Raw genomic sequence first — 19906 nt, forward strand, 5'->3', positions numbered from 1 at the left:
TATAATGCTTCCACTGATCATGCTCGCGTCGTAATTTTCACCGCGAGCAGCCTGAAAATCCTCGAGAACAGGACAAGAAGAAAGAAAAAGTCAAAGTGCTCGGCGATAATTCTTAAAAATCTTCCAATTAGCGCCTATGTAGGAGACAATGGCGTCAAAACGGCACGTGGAAATCGTTCTTGATATCTGTCGTCTGGCGCGAAAAGTGGAAGTAAAGGAAGTGTAGAGCGAATTTAAGTCTGGAAGGGCTCGTTTCCGCGGATATGTTTCTGTAAAGCGACGTGTAAATCGGGTCGTTGCTCATCGACGAGCTGCCGCTACGTCGTGATATAAAATCCAGCAACGACGTCGTAAAACTCGAAGGCTGGGCGGTAAAATCTCTGGAAAAGCCATCAAACTGAAGCAACAGAGGGGGAGAAAAACTGGAGTTTTAAGGGAAGAGAGGGAGAGACCCGTAAAAACACCTGAACTACCGATCAGCCGAGCCAGACGATCGCCAGACGGTCTGTCTACTCGAGGAAAAAACATTCCCTCGCTTCCTTAACCCCGAGAAATTCCGCTAGTAAAGAAAAAAATGAATGTCTTCTGGCTGCAAACGGATGGATTCTCGATTCCTCCTCCACGTTACCCTGTTTCAATTTTCTTCTTGTCGCTTCGTTTTACTGACGAATCGCTGCCAGCGATCGATTTTATTAAACGATTATTCTGTTTTCATTCAATTCTTCCTGTATGCTGAGCAGAATTCGGAGTCAATTTTTAATACAGATGGAAGTTTTTCGGCTAACAGAAAGATCCAGATAAAGAATTTTTCAGATACAGTTTTATCGAGCGATGTTTAACTTGTCAATCAGTTTGTCAATCTTTCAAAAACGTAATCAAGCTCTTTATTTAGAGATTTCCCGTCTTATTACGCGTCGTCTTATTCCTGTCAGGAATAAAGCGTATCGTATTTATTTGAAAGATTTAAATCGAACTGATTTAAATTGATTTCCTGGATAGTATTATACGATATACTTCAAATAGTTTCCAAAATTATATCGCATCTTCTCGTCGATCCTTTCCTTTCGAATCGACTCTCTCTCCCTTTGAAATCCAAATTTCTCTCCGCGATAAGAAACAGATAGGATATGTTCCAAATGAAAATGTAGGTTTCTCACGTAAAAGAAACTAAAAATCTATTGTACTATCCATCAAGAAATCACCGATATTCGTAATTATATATTCGCAATTTCCATATATATCGCATCTATATAGCTATCGATCCTCCTCTCGAGAATCTTGAGAATTCTGCCCCTCGGAATCCAAATTTCAACGTACAGCGAAACACTGACGCTTGTGTAACGTTCGTCACAGACGAAGTTGAAGCATCAGCAACGAAAAAGCATATCGAATCGGCGAGATTCGTCGCGTAAACGTCGTAACGCCGAGAAACGCGACTGGCCGTCGAAAGAAAACAGAGTCAAGATTTTCCTATCTATGGAGATTTAAATGGCAGCAGCGAGACCTTTTCCGGGGGAATTTCATTGGCGTCCCAGAATTCGAACGAGGAAAAAGGAACAAGAGTCGCGTCAGCCACTCCGTGTAATGAAAAACCTTTGGAAATACCAAAGAAGTCGTGGTCGCTTCTTCGCTCTTCCCCTTCGCCGACGTTCCATTCCTCCACAAGCTTTCGAATTCTCTGTCGCGTTGGTACAGCGAGAAAAATATTTTTTAGCGACAGCCACGAGAACGATTTCTTAACGATCTTAGCCTACGTATATGCAAATGCCCTCGAGGTGATCGGCTAACTGGTCTAATAGTTGCTCGATGACATAACGGCCTTGCCAAATGTGCATCTGATTTTTAATTCCGTCTCGGGACCTTTCCAGCTCCCCGGATAATAGTCGCCTCGGGCGTACGCTCATCGACTAAAATGTCTTGTTAAAACGAGAAACAGACGCGTCGCGGTTCGCCACTAGCTCCTTTTGCTGCTGGACGAGATCGTAGCGTAGGAAGACATTCGTTCTCTCTGTTGTCTTTTCCAGCTTTGGAATTTCTTTGTTTCTTCCTTTTTTATTTATTACCTTCTTTGTTTCTTTCGTGTTAAAATTGTCGAAATTTTTAATATTCTGTCGTGTATAATCCGTTGGAACTTTCGATTTAAATTCTTTGCAGCGTAGTGTAGGATATGCTGGGTTCTTTGGATCGTTATTTTTGAAATTTTTAGAAATTTGCCAGCCACCGATTTATATCTTGAAAGTTTTGAGTTTCTCGTTATTTTAATCCGTGGAATTTTGCATCTTTGGCAAGCCTGGTCGAAAGTTTGCAAGAAGTTAATTAATCGCCAACGATAGGAGCTGAAAGTTATTTACATTCACAGGCAATTCGGAATTTGATTCCTTCGTTCGTACTTCCAGCAATACAATACTCATTCCACGGGACTCTGAGTCTTTTACCATCGTATCGCTTAAACTCTTAGCGATATTGATAGATCTGACGTTCAAGAAGAATTTCATTAAGAGTTTGAAGGAATAGTTCGCGATGGATAGACGTCAAAATTAATCGAACGACGTTCTGAAACAGCTCAAAATCGTTTACCACGTCGTGACAAATGTGGACATTTTTTAGAAGAATGACTAATATTAAATGCACAGTCTCCTTTCAAGTATTCCGAGACACAAAGCCCAGTTTGAAAATTCAAGTATACGGATAATTAAATTCAAAGAGCACCGAGGGAGATATCTAATTGAATTTCTCGACGTGTCACGGATTTATCGTAAGGTCCGCTCGATTCTTCGAAATCTCGGTTTCCGCACGTACGAACTTGCGATCGTAGCTCGTTCCGATCTAAATTTTATATTACTCGGTGTTGTGCGCACACAGACTCTTCCATGGTGCACCTCGTTGAGCATCGAATGAGATAGATCGCTGTTCCCCGCTACCGCTAACATTTTGCTGCCAGTCGTTTGCATAATTCAAGCCAGTTAATTCTTGAACTTGAACGAGCTATCGGCTGCAAAAAATGATAATCCGTCGGAATGGCAAAAATGAAGAATTTATGCAATTCGATGTACGAAGAAAAATAAAACAAGTAAGAGTAGTAAAGATTCGAGTGGAAAGGCGAGAAACATAAAAATTCTATTATATTTGTCCCTCTTTATTCTGCGAAATGTTTCTAAGATTATAACGCGTCGTTCTAGCAATTTTCTTCTTTCGAATCGAAGATCACAGATTTCGACAAACTCACACGTCTTTGTATATCATTGAACGATTGAAAGAACTGCTTTTGGAAGTTGTAAGTGAGTTTTAAGGAAACGTGAAAATCGCGATTATAGATCGTTTTAATGTCGAGCAAATGTAATTTAGAATTAGATACAGTGGCGCTATCGGATCTTTTAATAATTAATTTCTCGCTTCCTGCTTTTATTGAATTCCACTGTACGAGAAGTAAATGGGAATTTTGCCGTCAATTATAAATAACGATTTCCTTGTTTTCGCGACATTCTAAATCGTATAATCAAATGATAGTTATTCGCAGTCTTAATACTAATATTATCGTTAATATTATCAATTGACAGATTCATATTTTAGAGGAATTAATAACACGAATATCGAGATTCATCTGCTTAGAAATTAACATTGCGCGTAAATCTGAATTTGACATGTTAACATGTAACACGAATCTAATATTCATGTAACGAATGCCAATGCTACTCGCAAATATTTTCCACGTCAAAGATCGACCAACTCTTTAAGCAAAACTTTTATTCCATTTACCTACGCTTCCTTTTTTATTTAGTTGTTTATTTATAGTTTAGCGTCACATCTCGTGGTGAAATATTAGCAACCAGAATTGCACGCTTGTTAGAAATATATAAATATTCAAGTAATATTTACAGTATAGTATTCTACTAAAAACATATAAATATTCAAATATAGTATTTTCTCAATTTAATACAGTTACCTTAGTTACTAATTCCTCTAATTAATAAACAATCAGTTAATTATTAGTATTATCTAGCGAATTAGTACAGTTTCAATAGGCGATGCAAAAGATTTATTTCTCTCAAGAAACTTACAATTTACTTTACATTCTGTTCTAGTAGTTGCAAGCGTATTATGCATATTACTTTTCAAATTTGTAATTTGCATCTTTTTCTTTCTGTTTCTTTATCAAGAATTCTTTATCAGTCGCCAATAACGTCCGAGTGACCTATAGCAAGTTTCGGCTATTTGCTGCTTCACCACGTTAAATAAATATGTTCTCCGCGTATCCTATTTTTCATTTCGCTATTTCGCAACATTTTTCTTCCCTTTCTTTGTTTTATTTAAATGACCGCGGGCCTTCCGTGTTTCCATTAATCGAAGCAAAAAGGCATACGGTGCATCGCGAGACAGTGAAATCAATCGAAAACGCAGAGAGACAGGATCCTTGATCCTTCCGACTCAATGACGTCACGATCGCTCTCGACGACTCGCAATCGAATATTCATGAGTGTCGAGGAGACAAGCACAGGCCACGGCGTCGTGTTCGCGGCTGTTACGACAGAGATCTTAATGGCCCGAATCAGAATCGTAATGATAACAGCGTGCCTCTTTATCGCCCGACCCTTTCACCCGTCGCTTTCATTCTTCGATCGTACGAACAGCACGATTTTTCGTTCATCTTTCCTCATCATTCTCAAACATTTTTTTCTTCTCTTTACTAGTCACAGTTTATATCCATCTAGGAGGAATTGTTTTGCTAGAAATGTCAACATTTTTTCCACTTGTTCTTAAACATTCTTTCCGCTTTTCGTTGCTCGCCATTTATATCTATTTTTATATGTAGTTTTATATGTATTTTATAGTCATATGTATTATCTATGTATGTGTATATGTAGAAAAAATTATTTTTCCAGGAATTATTATGCCGTTGATATTTTTGCAATTTCATTTGTATTTTATGTATTTATTTATCTTGTGAAATTGGCCAGCTAAAATTGAGATATTGAAACTCGTTCTGGCGAGAACTGTTTTCCTACGAATATCAACGATTTTCTTCTTCCAGTTTACACTGCAGCTTTTCCATCTAAAGAACAGAGACGTTGAAATTAAAGGAATAGAATTTTTACCTTTTTCTCTCTCCAGAAAAATAAATATAGCAAAGGATTATTTCCCCGCGAATCTCAACTTCTTCTTCAAATTGAAATTCCTGTATTTAGATGTTTGAATTTTATTGAAACATTGAATTCTTTTCTAATATGAATCGGAATTGTTCAATAAGAATTGGCAAATCAGAGTCAAAGAATCGAAACTTTTATTTCTTTCTATCTCCACTATTGATATTTTGTAACGCGGCAATTTTTTCCCCTTTCTTCCAATGCATTCGCGTTTGACAAGTGGAATAATTTATACCATACAATATTTTACGCCGCGTGATTTTCACGATATATAATTAATTCTCTGCATAGAATACATTTGAAACTTACGACTACGCTTCAAGCTCGTCGAAACCTCGTCGCGAAAGATTTTCGAACGGGGAAAAATTATTCGATCCATTGCGCGGAATATTCCAAGTCGATTTGCAAAAATCTTAATCGTTCGCCGTTTAAAATAATTATCATTTAAGTAATCGTTTAAAATAATTATCATTCGGGTAATCGTTTTAAAATAGCAATATCTTAATTGCTACGAAACAGAGGAATTTAAGAAACTATGAAGAGGAGAAAGAATCGTTGGTTGGCGAGAGGAACGGTCGAAATTCCTCGACGAAAGAGGCAGAGGCTAGTCGAATTCCGGCTCGTTTCGACGCAGCTGGTAAACAATTATAAACATGTGTCACAATGGAGACAATTGGTGCGCTCTCACGACCATTAGTCCCGTTTCCCGCGAGCTTAAGTTCCGCAAAAGAGAGCCTCTTTTCGCGTTGACTTTTTGTTTAGTGAAATTTTTACTTTCATTCGTCCATTCAGGGACCAACCTTCGAGTTTCATCGATTCTTTCTATCGCAACGAACTATTATAAGGTTCTACTTAAAATCAAAATCAATCGAGTAAGTTGCAGATGAAAGTAAGTTTATAAAATAAAAAATAGAAAAAAAGACAGCATAACTTTACAAAGCGGATTTTAGATTCGATAAAACCAACGAATAAATATAATGTGTAGCATAGAATAGATGACTGTTACCCATATGGCAAATATTCAGTACGAAAATGATTAAAATTCACGGTGTATCAATTGCAAAATAAAATTTCTCCTTTTTCATCATCGTATATCTTCCAGTACTTTTTATCCTTTACTATAGAACGTCATTCAATTACAAAAATTCCACTACCGTTTTATACCGAACTACACCAACGAGATTACAATTCGTCAGAGCAGGTGTATTTCTATCATTAACAATTGACGAAAAAGGACTTGTTCCCACTGTCGAAAGAACACTCGGTCCTAAAAGGATTAATTAAGTTGCACAATCGATACAAGGTTGCCTGATTAAGAATCACCTTCGCTTTTAATTATACGAATTATACGATTTGTCCGAAGATCAGTCGTAATTTAAGATTTAATGCCTGGTTGTCGAAATTGTTCCAAGGTAATGGCAACGTGATTTCGTTATTAATTCCCTGTGTTCCTCTTTTTTTTTTTTTTTTTTTTTCGCATGGCATAAGATGTAGTATAATATATATATACACAAGGCAATCTCACGCTCTCGCAATTATATCTTTTCGCATTGTCTCGCGGTTGCTCGAGGTCGCCGTTCGTTGGAAGCTTCCGGTGCCCGCGACAGATTTTTCGGTTTTCCGGCGACGATTGTCTCCGCTCGTTCCCTCATTACATTTGTCTCTTTGCTCGGTTAAATACTTGATTACAGTTAGAATCGCGCCACACGTAAGCAACTTGGCCAATCTTTACGAAGTTTCTACCATCTTGGCAATCCCTGTTACGGTTGCTCAACGATAATCATTATAAATTATCGTTGCTATATAAAATGATAACCATAATTGAATATCGTATTTTTCTTTGCTTTTTCTTTTTCAACTTACGTATTGGGTTGGCAACTAAGTGATCGCGGATTAGTTGCCAACTCAATAGAGTATACAATCGACGACAAACACGATTTCTCGACGCAAGAATATATCGGAAAGGTAAAATCCAATTGTCGAGTATTTTTAGAATGGCAAGTTGTAATTGGTTGAATGACCAGGAGAATTTGGAAGGGAATATTTTCGTACAGGTCTTTTGTCATTTTTCCTGATTAACTTTGAACATCTATCGAGTACCTACGAATGCATTTGTACGACTAACTGAGAGAGGATTCGTACAGAATTGATAGAATGCTTCTTCCGATTATGCACTTTCGAGTCTGAAAACTCGTGAAAGTCATTGTACACGGGAAGACAATGGTCGTTATGACGTCGTTTGATAAACCGTATCTTACGCACGCTGAGGGTCCATTGAAAAAAATCGTACGTAGTACTTTTAATTGGCTTCTGCGCAGAAAATCATCTGCTTTCGCAATCTTATTTAATATTTCTCCCATCAAAAAAAATATCTTCAGAAAATATTAACATATTCTATTTTTGTAACACGTTTCTCAATACGCAGTCGATGTTTCGTAGAATCGTTTTGCATAAACGACTACACGTTAATTGTGAAAAATACTTCTAACTTATCGTTTGATTCTTCGAGAATTTGGAGAAACAACGAATTTATAAGTGGAGATGGAAGTTGAGAGAAACGCCGCGAGTATTGGAGTGGTTCCGCGTATATATCGCGCTAAGGCGAAGAGAATAAATAAAAGAAGAACTCGGGTGCCTGGAGTTGAACGGAGAAAAAGCAGCGATTCGTTCGAACGGCTGGTGAATGAAATCGTAACAAAAGGGGGAGGCGTGCTGAAGAGGAGGAAAAGAAAAAGGAGGAAAAAGGAAGCGTTTTTCACGCGAGCAGGCGCCGAAACCATAATACCATTGAAGTTGTTGCTGGCGTAGAATGCCTCGGGCCGTCTGACGTCATCCCTCATTAATGATCTCAGTGATGATGAAAACACGCGGCGAAATTAACGCTCGTTGTAAACAGTGCGACGCTTTTTCACGCGTACGACTTTCGAACGAGCAACGAGTTACGATCGAAAGATCGATCTTTCACAATTTATTCTTAAACGTTTATACGACTCGAACACACGGATAAAAATTCATTTCGAAGTTGCACAGTTCGTTTAATTCGCTTTTACGCTCAGAACTTTGCCAGTTTTTACAGCTCGTAAGCTGTTAGGCGATTCGAGACATAATTGAAAATTCAGTTTGAATTGTTGCGGTTCGCTCGGTTTATTTTTAGATTCAGAACTTTTACTTTCTGCAACTTTCATTTTCTTAGGTAGCTGTGCGATTCGAACTACAGATGAAAATTCATTTCGAACTTGTACAGTGCCATTAGCTCGCTTGTACGCTCGCTACTTTTACGGTTCGCTGTTAAACAGTTACGCAATTCGAAATGTAAATGAAAATAAAATAAATTGGAGAATGTAGAGTTTGGATTACGAAGTTTGCAACCGGACTGCGGATATCTATGCATATTTGTATTTTTACGGATACGATTAGAGTAATACAGTTTAAGTAGAGATTCGTTTCGTACGTTAGATACAACTGGTAGATTAAAAGTAACAATTTTACTTGTTAGAATACGAATGCAAGCTATTGAAATTATATGGCAATCTAACGTTGATGAAATTATAAAATTAATCGAATTAATCGACATTAAAATTATCAATGAAGAAACGAAGACTATATATGTTTTGAATATTTTATACATCTTTACGTTCTGCATTGTGATTAAATTTTCTATTAATGTATAAACAGCAGTTAGGCTTATCTGGCATTCGAAACAAGATTTATCGATCTTAAGTTAGCGAAGGTCGCTTCTATATAAATCAACGGAATTACTTGGCTTTTGTCTGAAAGTTCAGCGAGTTTTGTCATCGAGAAATCGGGTTCGTAGCTCATTTCCGAAAATATATAGAAAAATAAGAAGGCAAGCAAACAGGCATGACGTGGAAAAAAGGAGCGGGCGGATAATAAATTGGCCGGGAGTGGTAGCGTGATTTTCGAAAAATGTTGATCGTCCTCGAAATTTGCCTCGTAAACAACTGCGAGATGAATCTGCATCCTGTATCGACGGCTAAATAGAATAAAAAGAGGAATATTGTTCTCGAGACGGCAGTAAAAAAGAAAAAAAAAGAAGAGTTCTGAAAGAGGTAATGTATCTTGTTCCTAGTCGGCTGGATTGCTTTGCGTTTCTAAACTTAGCAGAGTCGGCTTTTATTCTCATTTCGCGTCACATTATCGTGTTCCATTCAGCGAGTATAAAGAGCCACCTCTCGACTTCTGCTTTACGACGATCTCTCCTGTGTAAACGGAAAATTTTTCTGATAAATCCATCGCAGGAATTCTACTCCGTTCGAATGTAACATAGAAATGATTAATCATTCTTTTTTTTTTCTTTCCATTCTTTTTTCTCTTATTTTGATCAAAATATGTATGCGAAGTTCAAGATCTTCGATACGTAAATGTTAAAGCTGTTTAAAGAAATGTTATTAACGACTCCGACATTTTTTGCTTATACTATGTACAGGTTAAAGATCTTATGCAATTTTCCGAGAAGCATATCATTTCAGCAACCTTAGTCTACTTGCTACCGATGATCTCTTGATCCTTCTCTGTTAGAGTCTTCTTGTGCTGTACATGCAACCAGGTTAATATCATTCCGATATTTCTACGATACTTCTCTCTATCATTCCTCTCGCGCTAATGTGAAATTGAGCCAATTAGCCGTTTGAAAAAATAAAAGAAAAAAGGAACAGAAGACAGAACAAAAATGGTAGGACTCGATGGCTACCGAGTTAATTCCTCCTAAGGAGAGAAAATGATCAAATCTTTTCAACAATTAACAATTAACAATTGCTTAATTTTAAGCAGCGATTGGTATCTAATTCTTCAGAAATCAATCGATATCTCATAGATACGTGCACCAAATTATTCATGGAGGCTAAACAATTATCTCAATCTTCATCGCCAACAAAACGATTAATCAAAGAGTGGAACGCATCATGTATTTAACATTCGGACTGGAAGTCTGATGCTAAAATTAATTTAATTAATGCAAGTAAAAGAAGAGGTTCGAATCGTCATGCGAATTTTTGATCCTTATCGGCTCCAATATATAACGCGTAACGCGTCAAAATCGAAGGAAAGAGCGGTCCAGGTACGTTTTCGACGTTCTTCCACGTTTAATAGGTGGATAAGCAGCGATAGATCATGGTCGAATTGCAATGAAGCGGAACGACGTAGAAAAATGTCGCACTTGCTGCAGCTTTCCGCCGTATTGCGATATTCCGTGCGATAATTGCCGGTCGAAGGAGAACCTGCCGCCGTCCCCCGTCGACCGAGCAAAGCAAGAAAGACGATCGGGGCTCACGGTGCACGAGATCGCGTATGCAAATGATAATTATCGAGTTCAAGCACGCTGGAAAGATCAATTAATTGTGCCGCGAGGAGAACGTTACGTATAGTCGCCAAGAGAACCGATTCGACGTCTGTTTTCAAACGAAAAGAAATGTTGTATCACGTGGACGTTGACCAACCCTTTGTACTTAACTCGCGCCATTATATTTCACGATGCTGATTATACGACAATTGTTTCTCGTGTATGCAGTTTTTTTTTTTATAAGAGACGAGTAAAGCAGAAAGGATACCATAGAGATAAATCTACGGAAAACGTTGAGAATAAACGTACGACGTATGAAATATGTTCATGAAATAAAATATGACAATTGTTCCGTATAGAGTTTACTTTGATGAAAGATGGCAAAGATAAGGACACGGTGGAAATGAATTTACAGGGAAGGTTGATTTTTGTTAGGAAAATAAATTTGCACAGTTATCGTATTGATCTTTAGGAGAATGATTTTTCGAAATGCCAAAGACTAATATAGCTCTCTCGTGGACTTTTTCTTATTTGTCTCAGGTTCAGCATCTTGTGTAGCATTTAAGCTGTACATTAATTCTAGAAGCTTAACCCCGCTGTTGAAAAACCAATCGAAGGTATAGTTGAAGGTACAGCGTTTCAATGTAGCGAATAATTTATCAAGATGATTAATATATTCGAACCAATTATAGGATTACTACTATGAACAATTTTGTCGTATTAATCAAGCGAACAGAGAGGCTTGATGGATTGACATATTATTCGCGTGATAATATAAATTGACTTTTAAAAAACGAGTAAAAAGAGATATACAAGTACAAGAGTAATGGGTCTAAAAATCAAAGTTGTAATACATCTCTATATATAGCGCACACCTATATCACGTTATTATAACGTCGTAGCTCGTGATAGTGTTAACGTGATTCATAACCATCGAATATCATCTGCAGGCAAAATGCACAAAAAAAAAAAAGACATTTCGTATGCACCAATCAGGCGAGGGAAAAAACCACATACATATACATCGTATAGTTGCCGACTACCTTTCCTTCTCAATAAATAGCTCTTAGACGCGCGCAATCGAAATGCAAATAGGAACGGAATTGAATTTCTGTATGCAGAATCTATAACACCTTAAAGGCCCGTGTGTTCTTTGGTCACGGGTTAAAGTGTCGCGGCTGCATATGCACGAGCAATTACACGTGCATGAACCAGCCAATTACCAGTTAAACGCGACGGTAATAGCCAGGCGATAAAAATGTACGGAGAAACGTGATTTGCAAAAATTTCTGCACAGAGCGCTGACGCGATTTAACACTAAGATTAATTGGCTTCTCTTGCTCGTGTCATTGCTATTGATACCGTGCAGTTCTCTCTGTTAATTTGTTTCTCAAACGGATAGTACATAGACGATGAGAACTACGTAGGGAAAAAAATTATTTTCCTCGCGACGTGTAGCATGTTTCTCGTCAAAGTTTCCAGTTTCAAGTATAACAAGCTGTGAATTTTTGATGTATTCGTAGCATAGGGAGTTGGAATTTCCTGTCGAATTTATATTTATATTTTTATGTGACGTACAATGTATTTATTTTCAATGGAGCAAATTGAGAAGATTTCTATGATGCTCTAGGTTCGATTAATTTTATTTTAAGTTTCCTCTTGGTTATTTTGCTTTGGAACGAATTTGGAGCGGATTTGATAGGACGTTGCGAGGTTGAAAATAATATTTATTTAAAAATACAAGAAATTAGCGTCGAGAGTCGGCTGAAAACTGGAAGGCAATTTGGTCGTCGGTTTGCCCCGCTCCAGTAATTGAATCTTATTTTTAAAGATGTCTGATGGCTGGGCAAGGTCGAACAGACGTGGGTTTTTCTCTTATTGGCAGGAAACAGATCAGATACGTAATTCATTACAGCTTCCTCCGTTTAATGCTCCTAATGCTTCCGCCAGCTTTTTACGCGCTCGCGATCCGACTTTCTTGGCCGTACTAAAATTCATCTTGGAGGAAAGACAGCCTCGTACGAAAGGAAGACGGAGAAAAGGAATTAACGAAGAAACGGAGAGGATCAGGAGAGCGCAATAAACCCCGTGGAACGCGTAATGCGTAATGAAAGTCAGAAATCGTTCGATCGTGGCGTGCAAAACCAAGTCGATGTTTGAAAAGAAGAAAAAAAAAAAAAAAGGAAAAGGAGAAATGAAGAACCGCTCCGGATCTCATGATGAAACGATTTTAACGATCGGCTCGAGAGACGTAGCATTCGGTGAACTGTGTATTCAGTTAATTCTTCGACTTGCAAAGTTCTTTAACGATCGTCGTTGTTATTTGAAGATTCGTAAGATGCACCAGCTGCAACAGGAATCCTGACAGAGTGCAAGGTTATGCCATTTTGCTGTTATAAATGAACTTACGAAATTAAATCATTCGTTCCTCCGTTACCTGTGTAACAAAGTTCAACAAAGAAGGTCGAGTTCACCAGAGTTTGGCTTCTAAAAAAATGGCTCTAATTAAATTTACATATGGAGAACAAAATCCAGAAATCTCTTTCCACAAAGGTGCCAATATAAGTCAGTTTAACTTACGATACTCTGTGTAACTTAATTCTGTAGTAGTGCAATTTAATCAGTATCCTGGATTTTACACGAAGAAAATTGTCAGAAGAAACTAAACAGCCCAAAACTAAAGAACCTAACTGACGTATAAATTGACCCAACGATACTAGCGAAAGATTGGAAACCTCGTAACATTGGATATCCTCCTATTGATCCCCGCAACGATCTGCAAACGAAAGATTAATCGAAATAACGATAAGAAGCATCGCTCTTCGGCTTGGCAAACGTCTAAATGCTTGAATTTCCATTTGATTCGCCCTCGACCACGCATGTCGAGGAAAAGAAACGCGTAATAAGAAACACCGCTCTGAAACTCGAAACTTTCTTCTCGCGATCACGTCGATTTGAAGACCACCGGTAGCAGGCAGGAAGAAAAATGTTAATAGAAGACGAGGAGAAGAGAAGCGATGGAACGAGGAGAAACAGAGCTCGATCGAACAACGCACGCACACACCGAGCGGATGCACCTGTACTCGCCGTGTGGCTCGGTCTCGATATTGAGAACTTGCCTTTAATGACAGCTACTCGTAATGCAGGATCACTCGTCCTTGCAACCTGCCAGGATCCTTGCCCCTCGCACCAGCCGCCGTTGCGTCAGTCTCGATCCGCGTGCCTCTTTCTCTGCGTGTTTGCTTGTAACCGGTGCAATTCCTCATATCTCGCGCCGTATACCTTCCATCAATTATCGTCCGGATTTTATCGTCGTCGATCGAACGTAACGTAGGTCTTTCCTGGTCTTTTCTCAATCGGAGAACGTAGTAGATTTAGGGACATTATTTGCTTCGAGGTGAGTTTTCAGATTATTACGTCCGTTCTCCTTTTTTCTTTTTTTTATTTTATTTTGTTTTAATCGATGGTTGATAGGAGGAAATAGTTCGACGAGATTCGATGTTTTTTAGGAATTTGTACAGAGGCAGTGGGAGTTTGATGGTCGGATAATTTTTTCAGGATCGTTTAGTGATTGGAATATTTGATGTAGGGTTTTGATATTATTTGATATTTGATGTTTCTTCAAATTAGAGAGATAATTTGGTAGGGATCGACCTATCTTTGAAATTTATGGAAAGATAATGGGACTTCTCGTGATTGGATGTTATTCTGGTAATATCTGACTTTTCTTCGAATTCGAAGTATCCAGTTTAGTAATATTGGATTTCTATGGAGATTGAGAAGTGACAGTTTTGATGATTAGATACCATCTTGAAAGTGATAATACACTGATTTAGGTATTATTTTTGAAGATTATATATAGCAGCTTGATAATATTCGAGCTTCTCCTTCGAAAGCAGGGATCGTAAGGAAAAGATTGAAAATTCACTTCGAGGATTTAATTATTCCGAGATTTAATAATTATCTTCCGAGCAAATATAATCTGAATAGCATGGGACTTTTAAATTCTTTGGTATTAAGAATCGAAAAATGAGTATCGTTATCAGGTGCAAATCATTGTATAATGATTAAAGAAAATGAATTTCGATAATTCTAGATTAGTCGAACAGTAATAATTGGAAGGAAAAGTTCTGGAGATCGTTTGAAACGATCGATTCCTTATTTCTTATCGAAAACTTCTACAAATTGTAATTATCTCGTAACGATGATTGCTCTAGGAACTTTTACTTTTCTAAACTACAATTTCCTGGAACCAATCGTTAACATCGTACGAAACATTATTATGTGCCGTAACATGTGTGTTAACTTTCATTGAGATCACGTTACGTGGATTTATTATCTGTTATTTATCGATAATAGAAGAAAGTATCTTAACTGTGCATCTTCGTAACAGTAAAGAGAAAAGAAAAGAAAGGAAGAAAAAAAAACGAAGGCAGATACTGCGGGCATTTCTGTAACGACATTTATTTCCGCGGCATCGCATAATGCCCTCTAATTATAATCTTTTTTATTCAAGATCACTCGTTACGATAAACGCAGGCAGAATTCCTTGAATTACGCTGTTATTAGCTGCATTGCGTTCACGCTGATACGTTAACATTTTATCATTTTTTCTGTCGTTGCCACTTAATGGACATATTATATCGTATTAATTGTCGCGATGAATGGCAGCAGAAATTTCTCTGATTCAATAACGCTCGCGAAACCACCGAACCAGTTTAATAACTAAATATCTATTCGTTGCGATAGTGACTTTCTAATCTGGTTAGTCACGATCATAAAACACGTATAACTCTAACGTTCGTGTTATATTTATACAGTCCTACGAGCAAAAGAAATTTTTCGCCAATTAATATTTCCACCTGATCGCGATGGTAATCGAATTTCACGCTGCATAATGTTTGTTTAATATAATTAACAAATACTTTAGATATTAATCTGTTTATTCCCTATCGACAATGAAATTCTTTGGAATATATCAAAGACCGAAGCGACAAAAAGTAGTCGTGAAAGATTATTTCATTTCCAGAGCATTCACTTCTGTAGATTAAAAGATATTTGAACTTTGAAACAATCAAGTTCTACTTTATTTCCCGAATAATGTTCAACGTAATTGACGAATATTTTGAACGTGGATATTAACACGTTCACGCCAGCGCGTTCCACCGATCGCTCACGCTCGAACCTGCCATCAGGCGGCGTGTACCACCGGTGGCTCATACCTGAGTGTTCCATCAGACGGTGCGTACCAGCAAGAAAATATTATAGTTGTACATTTAAATAATAGTATAATAGCTATCTATAAATAGTATGCGGCCGTCAAATAATAATCCATACGCAACGTCGGCGTGAACGTGTTAATCCGCAATTAAAATTAATACTTTTTAATAATGCTTAATATTGATAACGATGTTTTATTAACATATAACGGAGAAAGAAATAGCCTAAAGCAGCCTTAAAATGCAGGTACATTATTTAAATAACAAAATTGTTTCAATTCTATGTTCTTATTTTAATATATCTTCACGACTATATCTATTATCGATTAACACAGAGATACAATTAAAAAATTCTCTAAATGAATCATACATAACAGACTTAATTGGTATCGTGTGACAAACATAAATTATTTATTTATGAGGAAACAGTTAGACTTGGTCTTAAGAAACTAAATATACACTTGAAGCGTTTCTAACGAGATTTGCATCGTTGTTTGTTGATTACAGGTGACGAACAATATCGAGGAGCCGGGGGATCCAGCAGCGGAAGTCCTCCAGCGAGTCTGCTGGTGGTTCCTCAACCTTTGACCGTGAAACCATCTCATCCGTCGCATCTGAACCCCCATTTAGGTGGACCACACTCTCATCCGCCGAGAAAGTACCAATGCAAGATGTGTCCACAGGTAAGTAATCGAAAATATCCTCTTCTTCTTCCCATTTTAGCTTTCTATTCTAATTTTTTAATTCAGAGATCCGTATCTTTATTCTTACTATTTTTCTGTTTCCATTTTGTAACGTCGCATCGATGACGCGGTCATTGATGATATTGGATTTTTGATCTATATTATTTTATGGCTAAATCGTGTTTCCGCGTTCGGGGGTTTGGCAATTTTATTGAGGTTCTACACATTAGGGGGATAATATTTATCGATAAACAATTTCAGGAGAACCTACATAGAAAAATTATAGGGAGAAGTTTTAAGGAGAAGAACAGGTATAGTTTTTCAGGTATATCGAAAATTTTTGATTTAGAACATACGTGAAGATTTTTTAATACACGAGTCAGATAATTTTGGTAATTGATAATAAACATTCGCGAAAATGTAGTTTCTCGTCTTACATTAAATTATTATTCGATCGATAATACTCGGAGATGAAAATCTCGAGTTCTACATAAAATATCGCGAAAATTCCTAACGAATAACCTAACGAATTGTCTGGATGATAACTGTATTCCATAATTTTTATAATACTTCTATTGTATTGTATTCTATTCTACTATATCGCTCTATAATATTCTATTATAATAATTTACCTTATAATATCTATAATAACAATTAAGGAAGTTTTCTACTCAGGTTTTACTTGTTTAATTACATCCCTACCAATTTTCATTACAGGCATAAGGTGGTAAAATAACAGTTAATTCTATGTAATCCTTATCAAGAGTAAATAACTTAAAAAAATGGATATATAGATACAATTACGGTCCCATTCTTTCGTCAGCTAATGAGTAATTTTATGATACTCCAACACTTTATGGGGTTCCCTTAGGTCTTGTTCGTATGGTAGTGATTTTTGCCGCAAGTTTGCGTTGTTTCTACTGCAATTGAACAAAGCCACGAGGGTTAAAAGCCACTGTTGTAAAACATCAGCTATTCTTTCGGCAACCAGTTTCCACTGTTCCTGGTTGGAATACGCCGTAGAAACGCGAAAACAGACGCCCACCCCCTTAGCCTTTCTCCTTTTTAATTTCCCCTCTTACCCTGTCAGTTGTCCCAGCGTAATTCCACGATTCTTTTTTCTCTTTCTGTGACCAGCAACTTCGTGCTTCCTACTTTGTCTTTCAAGTATTTGGTTTTCTAGTACAATCGAAAAGCGAACGATTTCAAGGTAAATTCTTACGGGATTTGAGTTCTAAATGATTGATATTGCGAATACGGTTCTTTATATAAGGAAATTCTCCAAAGCTTTCTTATTATTTCTATATCGCGGTTTTCTTTGACCAATTTAGCCTATTTCTATGTGTATCGTTCATTCAGTATGATGGTCAACTAGATGATAAATTTACTCTTTGATGTGGTTTCATCATTTGAAGAAATATAATATTATATAAATATTATATATAATCAACAGTAGTTTGGAATAGATTCTCCTAAAGTCTGTAACTTTACCTTTATCGTATATTTTCTATCAAATTTTCTTGCAGTATAATCTCTCTTTATGGTCTAAGTCCTCATGCTAGATCTTCATAAATCCGCTATAGTAATCTTCTATGTAATTGGAAAAATGTAAAAATGCTTTCGCAAAGATGTTTCGTCGCTTTTCTTTCCTAATCTTAATTTCCAAGAATACTTCAAATATTCCCTCAAGTCTCTCCATTTCACCTAAAAAAAAAAAAAAAAAAAAAAAAGAAGAAGAAGAAGACAAAAATGCATAAATTCCATCCTCTCTCTTTCTTCTCGAAGAAGCTTTCCTCGGGCCCGAACATTTTTCGTCTTGCACGTATCTCATCCGGACGTGTATCGATTTTATTTCTATTTGTGCCCGTCCTAGCCGGAGGTCTAGTACGTCCCCGAACGTCGGAGATCCTCAGGTTTAGGAAAAACGTTGTTCACGAATGTTTCTCGAAATGGAGCAGCGCCGCCTGTCGAGAAGAGGATCTTGTCGTTTACATCGTGTCGTCGAAAAGCCAGGGATTTTGCTTAATCGCGAAAGCACACAAAAGCGCAGCAGCTTGCCAGTGTTTGCAATTAGCCGCGTTAACGATTCGGGGAAATTAGACGGAAGAGGAAAAATTACGCGAACCAATCAAAGTTCCCTTTTCTTCGTACCTACGTACAGTTAATGCTAATAATTTGAAACATTTTTGTTCAACATCATTTAGAAGTTGTATTTGCTCGCGAAAGTATTGGGAAATTCATTTTTATTATTATTCCTTTGTGTATATTGTGATCTCATTTTACGGAACGAAGATTAGTACGCGGTAAGTCTATTTGACGATTGAATTAAGTATCTCCGTTAATTGGTATAGTTGGTTATATGTTGTGTGAGAACGATTTGGATTATCATTGGATTATCACCGTGATAAATCACTTTCGCAATATTTCCCATATAACCGTGTTCGATTTCTTCCTATGGAAATTTATAAGATCGAAATGGAGTTAAATGCAATTTAAAGTTAAGAACGCCGTGATCGTATATATAGGAGAGTGGAGAAGCAAAAGTGTCAGCCGTTTGAACGGTATCGTTCGTCCCGTTGCAATAGGTAATGAAAGGGTTGAAGGGTGATTTTCGGAAATTGAGCTGTCACCAACAATTTTCCACTACGTTTACGACCGGATTTCAAGTATCCAGGTACATCCATCCAAGAGTAGGTTCTTTAACTTTTCTCCTTGCGGGGCTGTTTGCAGATATTAAACAATCTTGCAATCCTCCAAATGTCAACACGACGAAGCTTATAAACCAAACTTGAATCACACTTTCCCTTTCTTATCTTTGGTATTTTTAGCGTTTATCAAAATGAAACTATAGAAAGATGTTGGATCGTGAAAATTTGATCAGGATTTTGAAAATGCCTACTGGCTCGTGTATCTTATTAATTTGATTAAAGAAGTACTTGTTCGATGGGATTAATCTAATTTGAAATTCTTTCAAGTTGATTAACGTAATCGATTAGTTTCGATTAATGTAAGAAAGTCTTATTCGTTTAATAACTCGGTACGAGGCTGTTTGAGAGAAAACTAGAATTCTCTTTGCTATATTTAGCAACTATCATAGAATTTAGAAAGTTAGTTGAATCGGTGATGTCCAGCAAAATGAGTGATTTTTTGGAAGTATAAAATTAGCTCGCGAAACGTAATCGGAAGATGAAAATTATGCATAACTTGCAGCGTCAGGTTTCTTAGAAACCTCGACGACTGTTTAAAGGAAGATGATATAAAAGCTACGTAGAAGTGGAAACGTTGCGATAAGGAAGGTATAGGAGAGGCTCTCATAAGATTAAATAAGAGCAAAAATAATAGAAGAAGAGAATAAAAAAATAATACGCTGGAAAATAGAAGAAACGAGTAGAAGCAAAAAGGAAGAGAAGAAGCTAAAGAGGAAATGAAAGTGTATGATGAACAAGGGTAAGACGAAGTATGCTCGAATTAAAATAACATTTGCTACCGCCTAATCTCCCAACATTGAAACGCCTGAAGAGAAGTTAATGATAAAAATGCACAGCGTAATAAAATCAAACAAAA

General features: G+C 37.1%; 1 protein-coding gene across 2 annotated transcripts in view; it reads left to right on the forward strand.

The window, feature by feature from the left end:
- The window catches only part of LOC139993160 (zinc finger protein rotund), a 247346-nt gene that overhangs the window by 140595 nt on the left and 86845 nt on the right, over positions 1 to 19906 (forward strand). For both annotated transcript variants that reach the window (XM_072014638.1, XM_072014639.1), the window contains exon 5: positions 16167 to 16342. In XM_072014638.1, coding sequence (XP_071870739.1) covers positions 16167 to 16342 — 176 coding nt within the window. The remainder of the gene's footprint in view (positions 1 to 16166; positions 16343 to 19906) is intronic.

This window comes from Bombus fervidus, chromosome 12 (assembly GCF_041682495.2).
Source record: "Bombus fervidus isolate BK054 chromosome 12, iyBomFerv1, whole genome shotgun sequence".
Taxonomy (NCBI): Eukaryota; Metazoa; Arthropoda; class Insecta; order Hymenoptera; family Apidae; genus Bombus; species Bombus fervidus.